The sequence below is a fragment of the Aedes aegypti genome, chromosome 2 (genome assembly GCF_002204515.2).
Source record: "Aedes aegypti strain LVP_AGWG chromosome 2, AaegL5.0 Primary Assembly, whole genome shotgun sequence".
NCBI classification, from domain to species: domain Eukaryota; kingdom Metazoa; phylum Arthropoda; class Insecta; order Diptera; family Culicidae; genus Aedes; species Aedes aegypti.
Window position 1 is genome coordinate 305,523,888 of NC_035108.1, and position 19,410 is coordinate 305,543,297.

General features: G+C 39.4%; 1 protein-coding gene across 4 annotated transcripts; it reads right to left on the reverse strand.

Moving 5' to 3' along the window:
• Window positions 1-639: 639 nt before the first annotated feature.
• LOC5573853 (serine protease inhibitor 28Dc) lies at window positions 640-17,628 on the reverse strand. 4 transcript variants are annotated; one of them, XM_021845598.1, is made up of 3 exons: window positions 17,568-17,628; window positions 4,618-5,184; window positions 640-1,795 (listed from the first exon to the last, which is right to left on the reverse strand). In XM_021845598.1, the coding sequence occupies exons 2-3, from the start codon at window positions 5,178-5,180 to the stop codon at window positions 898-900; spliced, it is 1,461 nt and encodes a 486-aa protein (XP_021701290.1). In that variant the 5' UTR covers window positions 5,181-5,184; window positions 17,568-17,628; the 3' UTR covers window positions 640-897. The 4 variants fall into 4 exon arrangements, with proteins under 4 accessions (XP_021701290.1, XP_021701288.1, XP_021701289.1 ...); XM_021845596.1 differs by having other exon boundaries at window positions 17,420-17,627; XM_021845597.1 differs by having other exon boundaries at window positions 17,349-17,627.
• Between the last annotated feature and the right edge of the window lie 1,782 nt (window positions 17,629-19,410).

Here is a 19,410-nt window from a genome sequence, read left to right on the forward strand (position 1 = left end):
CAAATTTGCCGTCGACTGCTTCCAGATGCATCCAATTTCATCCATTTTTCATAAAGTTATAAGCATTTGAATTTGGGCAAAATTTTGCCTATCTCAATCATTTTGCCTATCCCCTGTACAGAGGTGATCTCGGTCTCTTGGATGGATGTCATACCAATATCCCCGATTGACTTTTTAATGTTTGGAGTTATCGAAAGTGTAGATTCAAGATAGAAAGCTACTCCCAAGCTACATTTCTTGATTCCTTCTGCAACTTCGATTGTTCTAGTCAATCACGGAGTAGCAACTACGAATCGTTCGGTCATCATTGCTTATGCTTTATGCTTGTGCTTAATTTTATTTTTCGTTCATAATAAACCACGTGGTCATAGAAGAGCCCCCCTTCCTTTTGCAAAACCATGCACAACCACGAGGCTGAATTGGGTGGAAAACCAGAAAAAAATATCCGCGTGGTTTATGGATGGTCTCTTGAGGGCGTTTGCAAAAGTTCCTTTTTTCTGAATAATACTTGATCGTTGTCCAAAATAAAGTTAAAATATCATTAATATTCATTGAAGTTCCCACTCCATCTACGGAGTTTTTGGGTGTAGAGGGATGTTTCGAGAGAGGAAGTAACGACTTTTAAAAAAGTCAGAGTAATTTTCGATTTAAAATTCTTCTTTAGAATTCGTTGCGTTTATTTACATAAATATATAACATACGTAAAGCACCATTCTAGTGCTAATCTTACAATAAATAATAAATAATACTGGCTGCTTGTTTGCAGGACTGGTTCACTTCCAGCGTTCAGACATGATTGCCATTAAAGAAAAAGAAAAGGAATGCGTCGTGAGCTGTGCTCTCTTTGGCATACAATATTGTAACATAACGATGTATAGAATACAGCCTGCAGGCTTTTTAGCCTCTTGGGTCAAAAACGGCTCCATAAAACAGTGGCAACCTTGTGGGATCGTGCCGCACGTAGATCAAGAACGGCTGGTTAACATTGAAGTAAACTGCTGACGCAGATCGATCGATGAGAGTCATCGTGACTGCGGCCCCCTCTGTGCCCTTTTCATCCACACTCAGATTTACTTTATGGTTGATCTGGCTAACGAACAAGTTCTGCTGTCCTTGCGCTTTTGGCACCACCATGTTACGGAGATTGCTATTCTGGGCGCTGAAAATGGATTTTATTCCGAGCTGGCGGAATGCCTTCTGCAAATTGGTGGACGATTCCAGTTGCATTCGAGGGAAGCTGACGGTTGCGGTTCGGCGTTTCATCATCGGGATCATCGAATCGATCTTGGCTGCTGTTAGGCGACTCTGCAGATCGCGGACCTTAGCCCTAGTGGAATCTTGAGGCATCATAACGTACATGGTGGAGGAGTTGTCGCTGTACGGTAGTCCGATCATTTTGAAACCCATACTCTGTTCGAAGTGGTAGGGTAGGCACTCGATCAGGGACATCATGTCCACCTTTACAGACGGGCGGCCTTTTCCGTCCGGGAAGAAGTCCTTCGGTTTGGTGATCTTCGGGATGAACTCGTTCTGCCAGGAGGCTTTGAAGTACAGCGAACTCGCTATCACCACTGACGTTTCACTGGAGAATGATCCACTGACAATTTCCCGGATTTTTCCGCTCGTCGCCTTGTTGACCCAGTTGTTGATGGTGGATGCAGCTGCGGCTCCATTGCGGAAGTTCACCTGTTGACTGGACGCACCGTAGATGTCGCCGGCAGCCTGTACGAATTTCGGGCTGAGTACAAGGTTGTCCTGGGCGAAAATGGCGTTCGCCAGCCGGAGGATGTGGATTCTGCAAAAAGTTGAAATAAATGAATATTACTTCCGAATGTAACGTGTGTGCTGAGTGTTATGAATGTAAAAAGCAACTACAATAGATTTATTGAGAGCAAATTGAGAAAATCTCTGCATCGTTGGGGACAAAAATTCGACTTTAGTATAGTAATTATTATTTCGCGAGAAACTAAAACTAACGGGACACTCTTAATATGGATATGTATAGTAAATCGATTTTGGAATGCTTTTAGAATTATCAAAACGCTTTTCAATTAAATTCAATATTGTTCTGCGTTAAAATTTTAAACTATTTAGTGCGCAGGTATTAAGCAAGACCATACTGAGAGCAGTGGATTTGAATCCCGCCGATCGATTAGGGGGCCCTGGGGTAAATGCACCAGTTAAGGAAGATGTGCCAAAATTAAACCCAAACAACATGTTTGTAGTGTTTTAAATACACGGATCTGGTTAGTTTGATCCCACGCTACACGGTGTTCAGCGAGTTTTTATCATTATTATAGTAGATTGTTGGAAAATTTAACTTTTTCTAAACAAAAATTTTACGTGAATAATGATTTATGGTGGGTATGATGTACTGGTTTTTTTTTTTTGAAGTGGAACGCACCTCAACATTGAGGCAAGTCGCACCTAACCAAAGGGGCATGATGAACTACAACATAGATTTCCAAACTTTTTGGATGCACGGCTCATCTAGCCAGTGGCGCGAGAAGTGGATAAGACAGGTCGGACATGTACTATGCACAAAAACAGCTGGATAGGACAGTCAAAGGATTGTCCTACCCATAATTCAACAAAAACCCAAGATCAGCAGAAGGCTAGAAAAAATAAATAAATATAATAATAAATCTTCGAGCTGTTTAGTAGAATACCTATAAGTAGATGAAAAAACCGAATTTAGTACTATACCATTTAATTCCACTAGAGTTTGTATCCTTTGACAGATACGCGTATTTCGACCTCAACTGTAAGGCCGTCTTCAGTGTCGTGTACTAGACTCGACTCTAGTACACGACACTGAAGACGGCCTTACAGTTGAGGTCGAAATACGCGTATCTGTCAAAGGATACAAACTCTAGTGGAATTAAATGGTATAGTACTAAATTCGGTTTTTTCATCTACTTAAATAAATATAATATATATTTATATATATATATATATATATGTATATATATATATATATATATATATATATATATATATATATATATATATATATATATATATATATATATATATATATATATATATATATATATATATATATATATATATATATATATATATATATATATATACATACATATATATATATATATATATATATATATATATACATATATATATATATACATATATATATATGTATGTATATATATATTATATTTATTTATTTTTTCTAGCCTTCTGCTGATCTTGGGTTTTTGTTGAATTATGGGTAGGACAATCCTTTCATATATATATGAAAAAAAGTTGAGACCTTAAGCTTTCATTCCATAAAAAAAGATTGGAAATCGGTTGAGCTGTTCAAAAGTTATGATTTATTTTAAACATTACAAATCTAATGCGCTGAGATCTACAGTGTGTGCCGATGAAAAATGACTGATTTTTTATTTTCAAAAAAATATATCTCAAAACACTAAAAAACATACATCGCTGAAAATTTGACAGTTTACGTAAAATTTTCTGAACTTTTAAGAAAAAATGAGAGCAGCAATAGCCCCTTTGGTCCCGAGGCCTTCAAAACACGAAAAAACGGAAACTATTGAGTTTTTTCATATAAAAAACACATTTTTTGTGAAATTTTATATTTTTCCTGAAAATTCAAAATCTTTAACCTTCATTTCGTCCAAAAAGATTGAAAATCGGTCGAACGGTTCAAAAGTTATAATTTAAAAAAAAAAAAAAATTTGCAAAATCGCGATTTTTCTGGTCACCCTATTTCGGAAATGGTCACCCTAATCAAAAAATCCAAAAATACGTGTATCCTTATTTCGGATAAGGAACAAAATACCAAATTTGCACGGAATTCGGAGACCCACTAGATCGGTTTTTCATGTATATATAACTTAGGAATCAAACGGAGTGATTTATTTTACATGTTTTTTTGTGAGTTATACATCACTGAGGCCTTAAGTATCAGTAATATGAATCAAATGGGTACATTGTGTAGTCAGTCTAAGCTACGGTAAGCAAAGGTAAGACAGGGAAGTTGTATAAAAAATATTCAACATTTGCCAAGTGATATGTATAATAACTGCCAACACAGCTTTAACTAGCTGAGTAGATTTGCCAGATTTGTTGATAAAAGTATTGCATGGAAGCTTTCATTCGAATAGGTAGTTACATCGCATTTACTCAGCATAAAACCGTAAACATGCAGCTACGGAATTGTTAACATTTGATCTAAATGTTAGTTGGGTATTTATTGAATGAGAGCTTTCCTTGCAAACTGTCCTAATTTCGTATTGGTATGACAAGTGTATCGAAGAAACTGTATACACTGTGATGTCGAGAAACTTTGCAACCCGAAAAGATCCTCGACTGACTGGCGGGATTCGAATCCACTGCCTCAGCCTGGTTTTGCTGAATAGCTGTGCGTTTACACTCGCCCCTATCAGCATATAGGGCTATAATAAATTTCTAGTAGAACTTCTGACTCAATTACAGGTTCTTATGTGGGAAGAGATTATGATTCAACTACTAAAATAAGTTGAAAATAAATTTTCAACGAGCTCCCATAAAAACTGGGTAGATTGTTTTTACTGATCTGGGCAAAACTTCCTTGGTATGAGAAAAATAACTAAATCAAAAACTCACTTATCAACTACCGGCGGTTGGTAGCCATCATCTTCATAATCGTAATCGTTGCTGATGCACGTTTCGGCCTTCCACGCGAGCTTATCCAGCGTTATCGGTTGACTAGATTGCATATTTTTCAACATCCCCGCGGCTCGCCGATGGTACGTTCCGAAAGCGGTCTTATCGTTGACCCGGAGGGCCCCATAGAGTTCAGCTCGTGTGACACCGTCCGCAGCAAGCAGCAGAATGTTCAACACTCCCATAATACTAACCGGGGAGAAAACCTCCGCCGGGCTGTTCGGATCTGCCGAGATGCGGCCAATTTCAAGGGCCATGTCTACCACGGCACTGGCAAGTTGTGCATCCGGTTGGGCTGGAGTATTGATCAAAGTGGTTCTGGAAGCAGTGCTCCTGGAAGGAGTGGGAGTGTTTTGTCTGAAACTTCTTCTGGAAAATTCAACGCTTGCCGGCGGAGAAAAGCCTCGAATGTTTATCAAGGGTTCGGATTTCCATCTGGGTTTGCTGATTTGGGCCCAACTGCAGCAGAACAGCAAAGTGCACGATATGAGGAGGAGCTGCATGGTTCTAATTGAGGAAAGTATGAGAAAAAAGACAGCCATTAGAAGATTTGCGTCTATTAATAGGTAGATAATTTTATTATATGAAATATGTACATTTCAATAGAGCGAGTACTGACGAGATAAAACCGGCTTAGCCTCTTCGATTTTACAGTGGTCTAACCGGATCGGTGATAATTGATGATGTGGCGGAAACTTCCACACTTTTTCAAGGGCACGATAACAATCATCGGCGATGAACAAAAGCAAGTGACGGTTGGCGAAGGAAATTGCACACTTCGTATTACTATTACGGGATTGTGATAATTGACCACTTTGATACATTGTTCACCGAGCCTTCTTTATTCATTAATCTCTCGACCATTGACTATAAATTTTTGCTGAGATTGGTAACATATATGGTCGGCGTTAAGCCAGAGTGGACCAAGTGACATGTTTCATATATTGAGAAAAACGGGCTTAAAGCCCAACACTTTGCCTCAACACGCTTGGTGGCGCTAGTGAGCCTAAAACTTTTGTTTTGCAGATATTTCAAGATGCTGGCTATTTAAAAAGATGGCGTCGAATTTCAAGGCTCGAACAACTTTGTCGAAGACGCCATCTTTCTAAGTGGACAGGCTCCTGTGATATCTGCGAAACAGAAGTTTCATGTTAACTGGCGCCGCCTGGTGGCGAAATTTGGGATCACCTAGTTCGCATAATGATAGCCTTTGAAAAGCTTTTCCGAAGACGTCATCTTTCTAGGCAACGGACAACATGAGTCTGTGATGAATTTTCTGTTTGACGAAAAATCTCCTCTGGGTGAAATGGGAATCGAACCCATTAGCGTGGGTTACGCCTAAATGACTGACGCCGCTAGCCGCACGGCCACGAAGCCCACTACGCAACAAGTTCCAGAATTATAATATTAACGGCATGAGTCGTACACTTATTCAAAGAGTTGGATAATTGCGACGAGTGCTGTAAAAAGCAACGTACTTCGTACAACACATTTTGCAATTTCGTATTAGGTGAGGGAATCAGAAATCATTTCTAGAGGCGTTCACCAGTATTATTCAATATCTGAAAATAGTTATGGAATGATTCATCACGTAACTGAAAACAGTTGCGTAATTAAAAAAGCTTGGAGCTCTTTCAAGACAGATGTCCGTGACAAAAACAACCCATTACGATGAGAAATTGCAAAATACTTATCCATTAGACTGATGCAAATTTTGAAGTTTTTGCTCCCCTATGCTTAAACGGTGTCAATTATGATGAAAATCATTCTCCCAAAATTTGAAGTGATTTGGAAGAAATTTGGTTGTGTACACGCCACTTGAAGTTTATATGGAAATTACTATGGAAAACGCAAACCTTTTGAGTTCAGTCCTCTAACAGCTCAAAATAATAATCTATGGAAATGTGAACAAACCCATCCGATGTGAAATTTTCCCGGCTACAACTTTGCCGAAGACCATATTTTGATGGGACGTAAGGATAATTTGTTATTATTGATACCAAAGTCTAAATCATGCTGAGATGATCATTCAACTACTTTCAGAGCAACACTGCCTTTTTGCTGTAGAACATAGTAGCCTGGATTACTTTGATCTATTCTTCCCACCAGGAGCACCACTGTTGCCTGCTGAACAGCTGGTGAAGTATGCTACATGCAAACCCACTTTATGAATATGAATAGCAAATTATCCTGACGTCCAATCCAAATACGGTCTTCGGCAAAGTTGTAGCTTGAAGGATTACACATGAGAAGAGTGTGTTCACTTTTCCATACAATATTATGACGAAGAGATAGAATGCTAAACACAAAAGGATGGCGTTTTCCATAGTAATCTCCATATAAACTTCAAATAGCGTGTGCACAATCAAATTTCTTCCGAATCATTTCAAACTTTGGGAGGGTGTTTTTTATCATAATGTAAATCGTTTAAGCATAGGGGAGCAAAAATTTCAAAATTTGCAACATTAACATTATTTTACAAATCATAAACTTTTTGAGTTGCATTAAATTTAAAACACCACAAACAACAGGGGATGCCTAAATCTAGCTTTTTTTAATAAATTTGTGCAACTCATCTGTGACATAAATCTTTGGAAAAGTCAGAACCAGGTTCTGTCCCAGTGAAGACGTAACGCCAAGAAGAAGAAGAAGCTACCTCACAGAACATGAAGCTGCAAGTGCAATAATGAGCAATGCACAATGTGGAATTAGAAACGGAATTTGCTTAGACGGGGCGTTATGACCCTATCTTCCACGTCATAAATTTAAAGCATCAAACTCTCTGAAATGAATCTTGACATCACTAGGAACATTTGACGTTACCGTCAAAGCTCATTAAGCGAAAGTCTGCTGTGTGCTACGACAATAATCGACAGTCGGTTCTAGGATCAATTCGAAGTGCAACGTGATAATTACATGTCAGTTATCAATATTCATTGTCCAGGTTATTTACGGAGCATTCGAATAGCAAAATAAAAACCAGTTGGTTTTCTAGGGGAGCAAAGCATCTATCTCTCTTACCAAAGGGTATTTGGATAAACACAATAACATTTGTGTCAATGGTTATCATTTTAAATCGTTCAGCAACTATCTTAGGCTAGAAATTGAGGGAATAAGTACACAGCAAAACACTCAATTGAGTGTAGAAAACGGAATTCAGCCGAACTTAACCTATTGGAGCCCAGGCAGCCCAGGTATCGCACGGAACTCTCACTCACTACACAGTTCGAACGAAACGTGTAAATTTCTGAGACATTTATTGCACATAATTGGAGCGTGGAACATCATGGATATTTACATTATATGTCATGTAAACTTCAATTACATGTCATGCAATAAATCAGGATCCTGTGTAATTACATGACATATAACACATTTTTACATGATTTCAGATTTAAATTTACATGTCGTCATGTTTACATCGCATAAGTGAAGTTTATATGACGTGCAATCTTCTTCTTGGCGGAAATTATTGGACTAGCTAAACAAATAACACAGTGCTTCTCAGTGTTTCTTTTTATACCAATTGATCCTTTTTCGAATCTTATTTGGACCCGTGCCTTCAATTTTTCTTTGGACCAGTAGACGAAAACCAACGATTCGAATCTTTTTTTGAACACCAGTTTAAAAATAAACTCTTAGATGGTTTTTCCTAATTTGGTGAATTTAGGTGGCGATCTTTTACACCATTAGAGAAATCAAGGTTAGCTTGCAAATCGCGTAGAAAGGCAACATCCATTTATTTAGTATCGCTGAAATTGAGCCTATGCCCTTCTTCCTTCAAGTGTTTCGTAATTTATAGATGACGCATTTTGCCGGAAACCCTTAATGATCGGGAACTATTTCACATGCATATCGAATACAAGAGGCACAAACGTTTCTGCTATTGAATATATGTTCATGATGACTTTTTTGTTCAAGATGATTTTGTTTTGAAAGGATTTGTTCAAGATCTCTCTAGCGATGATAAACAATTCGTCAAGTAATCAAAATCAGAACAGAGAACTCAATCTGGCCATCGTCGGACAAGTTTTTCACAAGAATATTATTCTGTTCGTTTTACCAAACATGATCTACATAATATGAATGCTTTGGAAACAGTAAAGTTATGTTCTAGATTTATATGATATATGATTATTTCAGGAAGCCTGAAGATAATTTACATATCCTTACTCTACCACTTCTGCTCTAGAGATGATTTAAGTAACACAAAAGTGTTGCAAGAATTTCTTCTTTATTTCATCTATTTTTGTTTCTTGGGATATTGTCAAAATATTTCATTAGACATTACTCCTGGTATGTGTATGAGACTCTGTCGTATTTGAACCGGAATTCTATCAAGGATAGATCGATCTCTTTGGAGGAATTTCTTGGAAGTATCCTTATTAAATACATCAAAGAATTTCTACAATACTTTTTTTAGGATATCTTTGAAAAAAATCTATTTAATTTATTTGTATACTTCTCAGATAGAGGTTCATTGAAACGACAAACAGTAGCGCCGGACAAAACCTCAAAAATTCATGTTCTCAAAATTACTTGTAAATATTTGTTTATGGATTTCTATACCATTGAGTGATGATTCCTCAAAATATGTGGTTGATCTGTTTTGTTTTCAATTTTTGGCAGCATTATTAGCGTGGGAAAGTCAGCAAAATTGGATTGCATGAAATTCATCAGCTATGGTTCACCTTGCAAACTTCAAACAGCTCTCTCATCGAAATAATAACCGATTTTAGCTCAATAGGCTTCATTTGAAAGTTTAATCTTAAGCCTTAAGATTTTGCTATAATAACATAATTTTCATAATGTTAAGTTTTTATTTGTAATAAAAAATGTTTTTTACAGTCTTTCTTCAAAATTTTAGTAAATGTTTAAAATATCGTACGTTTTATGTGAAGTATTTCAGGGAAATAAGTTACTTACTTTGAAGAAGCAAATCATCCATACTTTCAGATGCACAATATTTTTTTCTTGCCCCTCTTTGCCCCTAGAGGTAAAATTCCATTTTCTTTTTTCGTTATAATTTATCTATTTCAACATTCAAATCTGCATCATGTGTTACTCGTTTTAAATTTTACTTTAATTAGTAAAAGGAACAAAAATTTGTATTTGAAGTTCAGGTTTATGTACAAATTCTGCATTGCAACCAATTTTTTTGTTGTTAAAATTTGGTCAAATTTCACTAGAAAATCGAATTTCCAAATATTAATCCAGGATATTTTCTAAGAAGGGGCCTTCCTTAACCGAGTAGTTGAAATCCGCGACTGCAAAGCAAAGCCAAGCTAAAGACGTCTGGGTTCGATTCCCGGTCGGCCCAGGATCTTTTCGTAATGGAAATTTCCTTGACTCCCCTGGGCACAGAGTATCATTGTACCTGACAAACGATATATGAATGCAAAAATGGCAATATTGGCAAAGAAAGCTCTCAGTTAATAACTGTGGAAGTGCTCATTGAACACTAAGCTGAGAAGCAGGCTCTGTCCCAGTAAGAACGTGATGCCAAGAAGTAGAATATTGTGTAGGAAAATTCCGTGCAGAAATGAATGGATTTCAAGAAGTTTTTGAAAAACTTCCTTTGAATTCTTGGAGATATTCCTAGATAAATTATATTTTTACAATAAAACCCAAACGAAGAATTATTGTATGATGTCTTGAAAAAATCTGAACTATTTTCTAATGTCTCTTTGGTTGTCACATGATTAATTCCTGGAGAAATCAAAGCGAGATGTTTTACAAAAACTTTGTGAGAATACCCAGAGAAAAAGAAAACATAACAATTTATGGACCTCTGGTTAAATCATTGTAACTATACGAAATTTCAAAACTTGGAAATCAGTTTTTGAAATATTCATACTGGAACTGTTATAATATTGCTGTTATGTGATTCGTTAAGTAATTTCTAGAATGACCCGATAAGTAATTCCTAATTAAAATATACAGCGAAAATTCCTGAAGAAAATCCAATTATCTGAAGAATTATGCGAACTTCCTTAAAGAAGCCCAATGAGCATTCCAGGAGAAATTGCCATATTACAAAAAAAAAATCGGCCAAATAACTGAAAAAAAATGTGAAATATGATTCTTACGGAACTCCTACCTAATGGATTTTGTGTGCGACGAAAATGGACTAGCGATTGGAAACTCGGTACGTGGAACTGCAAATCTCTCAACTTCAACGGAAGCACACGTATACTCTCCGATGTACTGAAGATCCGTGAATTCGACATCGTAGCGCTGCAGGAGGTGTGCTGGACACGTTCGATTGTGCGAACGTTTAGAGGTAATCATACCATCTACCAGAGCTGCGACAACACACGTGAGCTGGGAACAGCTTTTATAGTGATGGGTGATATGCAAAGGCGCGTGATCGGGTGGTGGCCGATTAACGAAAGAATGTGCAAGTTGAGGCTCAAAGGCCGGTTCTTCAACTTCAGCATTATAAACGTGCATAGCCCTCACTCCGAAAGCACTGATGATGACAAGGACGCATTTTACGCGCAGCTCGACCGCAAGTACGACCGCTGCCCAAGCCACGACGTCAAGATCATCATAGGAGATTTGAACGCTCACGTTGGCCAGGAGGAGGAGTTCAGACCGACGATTGGAAAGTTCAGCGACCACCAGCTGACGAACGAGAACGGCCTACGACTGATAGATTTTGCCGCCTCCAAGAGCATGGACATTCGCAGCACCTACTTCTAGCACAGCCTCCCGTATCGATACACCTGGAGATCACCACTGCAGACGGAATCACAAATCGACCACGTTTTGATCGATGGACGGCACTTCTCCGATATTACCGACGTCAGAATCTATCGTGGCGCTAACATTGACTCTGATCACTATCTAGTGATGGTGAAACTGCGCCAAAAACTATCCGTCATCAACAATGTACGGTATCGACGCCCGCCCCGGTATAACCTAGCGCGACTGGCCGAACCGAGCGTCGCCGCCGCATATGCGTAGCATCTCGAGGTAGCGTTGCCGGAAGAGGGCGAGCTTGACGAAGCCCCTCTTGAGGACTGCTGGAGCAACATAAAAGCAGCCATCAACAACGCAGCCGAGAGCATCGGTGGGTACGTGGAAAGGAGGACATGTAACGAACGCGACAAAACGTGGAGTAATACAAAAGAAAACGAAAGCAGCAAACCCGCCTATTCCGGGACAAAAAGCGTCGCCTGGAAGAAGCGGAATGTGAAGAAATGGAACAGCTGCATCGTTCACAAGAAACGCGAAAGTTCTACGAGAAGCTTAACGCATCCCGAAAAGGCTTCGTGCCGCGAGCCGAAATGTGTAGGGATAAGGACGGAAGCATCTTGACGGACGGACGTGAGGTGATTGAAAGGTGAAGCAGCACTACGATGAACACCTGAATGGCACGGAGAACACAGGCGCCAAGGGTCACGACAGCGGAGGAAGTGACTACGTTATCACGGCGGATAAAGGAAACCAACCTGTCCCCACATTGAGGGAAGTTAAGGATGCCATCAACCAGCTCAAGAATAACAAGGCCGCTGGTAAGGATGGTATTGGAGCTGAATTCATCAAAATGGGCCCGGAGAGGTTGGCCGCCTGTCAGCCTGCACCGGCTGATTGTCAGAATCTGGGAAACGGAACAGCTACCGGAGGAGTGGAAGCAAGGCATTTTATGCCCTATCTACAAAAAAGGGAGACAAACTGGAGAGTGAAAATTATCGTGCAATCACCATCCTAAACGCCGCCTACAAAGTGCTATCCCAAATTCTCTTCCGTTGTCTATCACCAACAACAAATGAGTTTGTGGGAAGTTATCAAGCTGGTTTCATCAACGGCCGCTCGACGACGGACCAAATCTTCACTGTACGGCACATCCTCCAGAAATGCCGTGAATACCATGTCCCAACGTATCACCGTTCATCGATTTTAATGCGGCTTATGATAGCATCGACCGCGAAGAGCTATGGAAATTCATGGACGAGTACAGGCGAACATTCCAGTTCGTTCGAATCCCGCCGGGGTGATGAACTTTCGTGCCTGCTGTTCAGCATCGCGCTAGAAGGTGTCATACGGAGAGCCGGGTTCAATAACCGGGGTACGATTTTCACAAGATCTAGTCAATTTGTTTGCTTCGTGGATGACATAGATATTGTCGGCCGAACATTTGGAACGGTGGCAGACCTGTACACCCACCTGAAACGTGAAGCGACAAAACTCGGCCTGGTGGTGAATGCGTCAAAAACAAAGTACATGCTGATAGCGGACAGAGCCTGCCTAGGAAGCAGTGTTACGATAGACGAGGATACTTTTGAAGTGGTTGATGAGTTCGTCTACCTCGGATCCTTGTTAACGACTGATAACAACGTTAGTCGTGAAATATGGAGACGCATCATCAGTGGAAGTGGCGCCTACTATGGGCTCCAGAAGAAGCTGCGGTCGAGAAAGATTCATCCCCGCACCAAATGTACCATGTACAAAACGCTCATAAAACCGGTGGTACTTTATGGACATGAAGCATGGACCATGCTGGAAGAGGACCTGCAAGCACTTGGGGTGTTCGAACAAAGGGTGCTTAGGACGATCTTTGGCGGAGTGCATAAGAACGGTGTGTGGCGGCGGAGAATGAACCACGAGCTTGCTAGGCCCTATGGCGAACCCAGTACCCAGAAGGTTGCGAATACCGGAAGGGTGCGCTGGGCAGGGCATGTAGCAAAACTACCGGACAACAATCCTGCAAAGATGGTGTTCGCGTCGAATCCGGTTGGCACAAGAAGGCGGGGAGCACAGCGAGCGAGGTGGCTTGATCAGGTGCAACAAAATCTGGAGAACGTGGGCCAAAATCGAAGTTGGAGGTTTTATCGATTTAATTGATGTAACAAATAAATAAATAAATAATAGTCCAATTGAAAATCAAGTTACTCAGGGGTTCTAAAGCATTCTCAATCAAGAGATCGTTTCAACGATATGAAAGCCCCTGGCGATGATAGAATCTTTACATGCTCATCAAGAAACTTCCAGAGAGTAGCTTATTATTTTTGGTTGATATATTTAACAAATGCTTGCTGTTGGCATATTTTCCTGACAAATGGAAACATGCCAATGTTGTCGCAATTTTTAAACAAGACAAAAATCCTACAGAAGCTTCCAGCTATCGTCCAATCAGTTTGCTTTCCTCCCTCAGTAAACTTTTTGAAATGGTCATTTTGAATAGAATTATGGTCCACATCAACGAAAATTCAATTTTTGCCTATGAACAGTATGGATTCCAACATGGACATTCGACCATTCATCAACTTTTATGTGTAACAAATTTGATTCGTTCCAACCAAGCTGAAGTTCATTCTACTGGTCTTGCTCTTCTAGACACAGAAATAACATTCAAACGTGTTAGGCATGAAGGCATCGATTACAAAATTTAAAAAAAAAAACTTTAATTTTCCAACATACATTGTTAGAATAATCCAAAGTTATCTGTCAAATCGTACATTTCAGGTTAATTATCAGATCTCTAAGTCTGGAAGACTTCATGTAAGAGCTGGTATTATTCTTAAAGGCAGGTATCAGGTATCAGAAGGCCGGCTCCAGAGGCACGTTCCCCGCCATTTGGGAGATTTGTGCCATCGCCATGTTTGAGCCTATTTCATCATCTACCCGATGGGAGAGGAAAGGGAAGGGGAAGATGGGAGGAAATAGGAGTGGGGTCCCTTGAAGAGGGAAAATCGCATAAGCGAATTAAGAGCATGTAGCTCCATACCACAATGGGTTCGAACAGCGCCCTAAAAAGGGCACTGCAAAACGCATGAGCGTAAAGAGAGCCTATAGCTCATTACCACAGCGGGTTAAGAATAACAGAAGGTCCTGAAGATTCAGGTTACTGAAATCAGTTTCACCTAATAAGTGTTTACCAAGTAATTGGAATCGCCATTACGCGAGAACTTGACAGTTACATATCAGGTGATAAGAAGTTCCATAATCGGAATCACAACTATCACACACAAATGTATCAACACACTGAATATTTGCCATGTGATAGTTGAGTCAGCAGTGGCCAGTTAAGGTTGTAACCAAGCGACTGCAATTCTGCTTTGACAGATTTGTTAAATACTTAGCCACCTTTGGAGTGGCTCAGTAATGTACAGACATCCACTCGTCCCGCGAAGGGAGTTGTGGGGAACATTTTCTATAAGCAAAGTGACAAGCAATTTTGAGATCACTCAAAGCAAGGACAATTGTGTCCCAATTCACCGGAAGTGGGAACATCCAAATCACTAGGATTTCCAATGGACGGAGAAAATCCATGGAATTTGGTCACAACCAATTCACAGTTTGTGGAGTATAACAAATGCATAGTCTGCGAATTTACATTCTTATGTTCATATAGAGATGTAGGCGATTTCCTACAATAAGTAATCCAAGATTAGAACTACTTAAGCATTCCATCAGACTGGAGCTTCTCAAATTGATATCTGAGCTGCTCCAGATGATGTGATGAGTATCAGCATCACTGCCCACAATCAGCAGAAGGCCTTTTCATAGACAGTGAACGATAACTCGTTTGAAATCATCCATTGGGGATGGTTCATCATGTGGTAAATACACCACAAAACGAAAGACGTATTTCCTATTGAGGTCACATATAGAAATATCAATTGTGACAGCACATACATCTCTGGTTGTTAACTCAGAAATGAGTGTAGCGACGTCAGCGCTATTCACGAGCACGTATGCACGAGGCATGGCACGCGAGTATGCCATTTCATGTTTCTGAAAGTAGCAAAAACTGGGTCCACTAGGTTACCTAGATAAAAGTTCACAAAAGTAAGGTTTTTGAACTACCGCCACTTGAGCTGTACCATTTGCATGAGTCTACAAAGATTGATCGTTGCTGACATTTTATGCTGGAGATTGATCTAACTAAGCTATCCTAGCCGTAGCCACTACCCAAACTAGGCAGGATTAAGCTTTTCGCCATCTCAGAACGAAAAAGATCAGCAGCGAACAAAAACCAGATCGGTAGCTCTTAAAAGTCGCCAAAGGCGAAAAGCACAGATTACACTGCATAAAACGCATAATGCGAAACCATAGAGGTGAAAATTTAAACTAAATTACAATGTTTTAATAATCCCACCCTTATTTAGCCTCAGGCTTGAGACTGAAGAAGGGCAGCCGATTATCTCGGAGAAACACAAGGTCACCTGCACCATTGCTCCGGGTAGCACAGGAAGGGCATAATACTGTAGAGGGCGCCCTGGAACTCCACAGGCTCCGTTTGCGGCTAGGTTTTATTTAGACCCCCCTAACCATTCATTCTTTGGCACGGTAAGCTTAAAGCCGTATGAATTAGGGGTCACCTGTGAGGTGGACTTTTACCACCGGAACAGGCAGTCCGTAGTGTTAATTCTTAGCCAGTTGAAACAACCGCTACCGACACTACGCGGCTATCTAGGCTGATCGGGAAAAGGAAGTTAACATTGATGATTAACTCCTGACGTGCCCAAACAGCCACCCAAAATTTAAAAAAAGACTTCATGTAAGAGCTGGTATTATTCTTAAAGGCAGGAATTATAACTATTCATGATGTCAACAACTATCTTCTTCATGTCCCGTCTTTAATTCGGCTTATAGACTTTCATTGCTGCTAAAATCGGAATTTTTAGCACACACCGCACAGAACTTGACCCCGCCAAAATCAATTTCGTCTGTGTGCTAGAGGCTGCTAATCCGGAAACGAGAATTAAATTCTATATTATCAAACACTCATTTCAAACAGCACTTTCCCATCACTGCTCATATTTACTGTGCAACCACAAATTTTGTTTTACTCATTAGCGTCGAAGAACGCACTTCATTCACTGTCACTTCATCTTCTTTACCAGCGGACATATCTTCATCATTATGACAAACAATAATTATGTTTGCACAGCTCCCAGCTCAATGCTAGATACCCGCACTCATCATATTTGTAGAGGCACTCAAATCTTTGTTTAACTTCAGCTTGACCTTCACGACAGACAACGAACGTCACGTCACGATAGACCACAGAGCTGCAACTTATTTAAATACATATGTTTCGAACATGGGATTTTCCCTGGATGATCGAAGGCAATCGTGACGCAGTTCTATACGCGTGTCATTGACTTGTTTCTTTTCGCTTACGAAAGCGATCACAACAAACGAAGACTAGGGTATATCTCACTCGCAGAAGAATCGTCTGTTTGGTCTACAGTTGAGTTCAGAATAATTGGAGTGAAAGCCGGTTGTCACACAAAATGCTCAACTTTGGCAAGCTATAACTTGGTTTTCCTATGCGCAATTTTTGAAAAAAAAACTACAAATAGGTACTTGTTAACATGTGCTTCGAAATATTTCAAACTTTTTAATAATGAAATTGAGCATATTTTTAGTTCTCTTTGAAAATATCATGTCAGTTGCTCATAGGAAAATGAAAGTTGAGCATTTTGTGTGAAAACCGGCTTTCACTACTATTGTTCTGAACACAACTGTACGTGTATGATCGTTCTAATAATTTCCACTATCTCGTTGCAGTTGCATCCATCACCGATCGGTAATTAAGGCCACATCTGTCACATCAATTAACTAGCCAATGCACTTCTCATAAGCTCCATAAGCACAGCACATAAGCTTGAATTTTCAACAGATCGAGATTTACGCACTGCCACTGGATTTAATACCTTAACTCCGTACTCGCTATTGCATCGAAAGCAAAATCACTCCTAATTACCAGACAATCACTTCTACTCACTTTATCTTCTTGGCAATTAGCAATTTTCTCAAAGATAATGCACACTGGATGATCAACCACGCTGTCGTCAGTTCTGATTGTTAGACTGTTTGATGGGATTCGAAATTCCGCACACGTGTTATAATAGCAAGTATGAGTAATGTCTCACCACCAAGGATGGCGAAGTGATCCGGAGCAAGTTGGTTCTCTCACAAGACTGACTGCTCTGAATGCTAAGTCAGTTACTTATATTACCTGGTGCGCTGGGTCTCCACTTAGCTTAGTGAGCAGGGCCGGAGACGGCGGGTTCGATTCCCGGTCCGGTGTAGGATATTTTCGACTTTCTGGGTGTTTATTATTGTTTTTGACCAAAATACACAATATTAAAGATTCTAATGCAGGCGAAAAAGGCGTTTCAATTAATAACAGGAAAATGATCACAATGAGCTGAATGCTTCATTTGAAACGTAGAGTTGTAAAGAAGAAGAACACGAAGTCGTGCGTATCTGATTGGGAGATCAGAATGTGCACAAAACCATAGATATATCAACATTTCGAGTGTTATTAACCGCAGTTTTACGCATAATATTATATACGTTGGATATCTGGATACTTAAACCATAATGATAAAAAGAGCATATTTAAGCATTTCATTCTTCGTCAAGTGTTCACAGTATCGTAAAACGGGGTAATTTCCATAGAAAATCTAATTATTTCTGCATTCTGATATAAACTCTTTTATCTTTAAGAGAGAAAAAACTACTAATTGAACTTTAACATTTCACTTTGTGCAAACAAAATAGTATAATACTGAAATCACTAGTAAGGCGAGCAAATACCTTTAAACTTTAATATGTTCCTTATCTTGACAGATAGGCCTATTTCGTCTGTGACTTACAGACTGCTTCAGTGTCGAGTGCTCAACCTGTGACTTTTACCTTAAATAAAAAAATATCCTCTGACGTTCTACGCATATTTGTCCCGCGATCCATAAGGTTTACATAGAACATGGGACAAGTAGGCGTAGCAGGACAGTAATGGTATCTATGTTATCGATGGCAGTTGAAAGATTGCATAACGATTCATTTTGAATGCCCTTTTAGCTTTTCACAACCAAATTACTGTTGGACATCATTGTTGTTGGGAGAATGATAATAGAGACCGTAATTTTATTTTATGCTCTTTAATTAATGTTCGAATCCACTGAGCAGAATCTCAAAAGAGAAACTTAAAAGTAGATGGAGTACCGTATACCTTTTAATTCCGCTCCTAAATGCTTATCTTTGACAGATTTTTTTCTCTTTTCTTTATTTTAAGCGAAGTATACACTTCAACAGAAAAGTAATCGCCTATCTCGATGCGTGGAAAATTTCTTGCAAGAAATGGTCAAGAAAAGCATTTTTCTTTGATCGCAGTACGCAGTTGAAAAGAAATGTCATTTCAAATGGAGCTCACTGTAGAAAATTTCTTGACCATTTCCTTCGCAGAAATTTTTACTTTTCTTGAGCGAAACAGCATAGGGGAAGGGGTGGTAAAATGAACACCTTAAGAAAATCATCTTGTTTCTGATAGAAAAACGAGGAATTTGTATAGTTCAATCGCACAACATCAAAAATAGGTATGTAATCTATAGCAGTTACATGAATTCAGACTAAAACAGCTCAATTTTCACATATTTTCATCGCTATCAAAAAGCGATGCAAATGTTCATTTTACCTGCACTATGTGGGTAATATGAACAGCGGTTGGTGGTAAAATGAACACCATGCAAAAAACGTGAGCAAAACAAATATTTCTGAAAATTTTCATTGCCCCACCGAAAATACATCCAATAATGATTGTAACCCATTCAAAAAGAATTCGAAAGGTACCAGATTTGACATCATATCATAACGATATTCACCTCACTGAAAAACCTCAAGTCTTCCGAGCTAAAAGTTGCGTCAGTTCTAATTTTCAAACGTGGTTTTCTAAAATCTTAGTTTTCGTTGATATTTTCACTTCAATTGACC

What these genes read in the sequence shown, in the direction of transcription:
- LOC5573853 (XM_021845598.1), bottom strand. Translation starts at nt 5,180, where the DNA reads ATGCAGCTCCTCCTCATATCGTGCACTTTGCTGTTCTGCTGCAGTTGG. An exon ending in CAACCGCCGGTAGTTGATAA is followed by an intron (nt 1,796 to 4,617) that starts GTGAGTTTTTGA and finishes AACTTTTTGCAG; the next exon opens with AATCCACATCCTCCGGCTGG.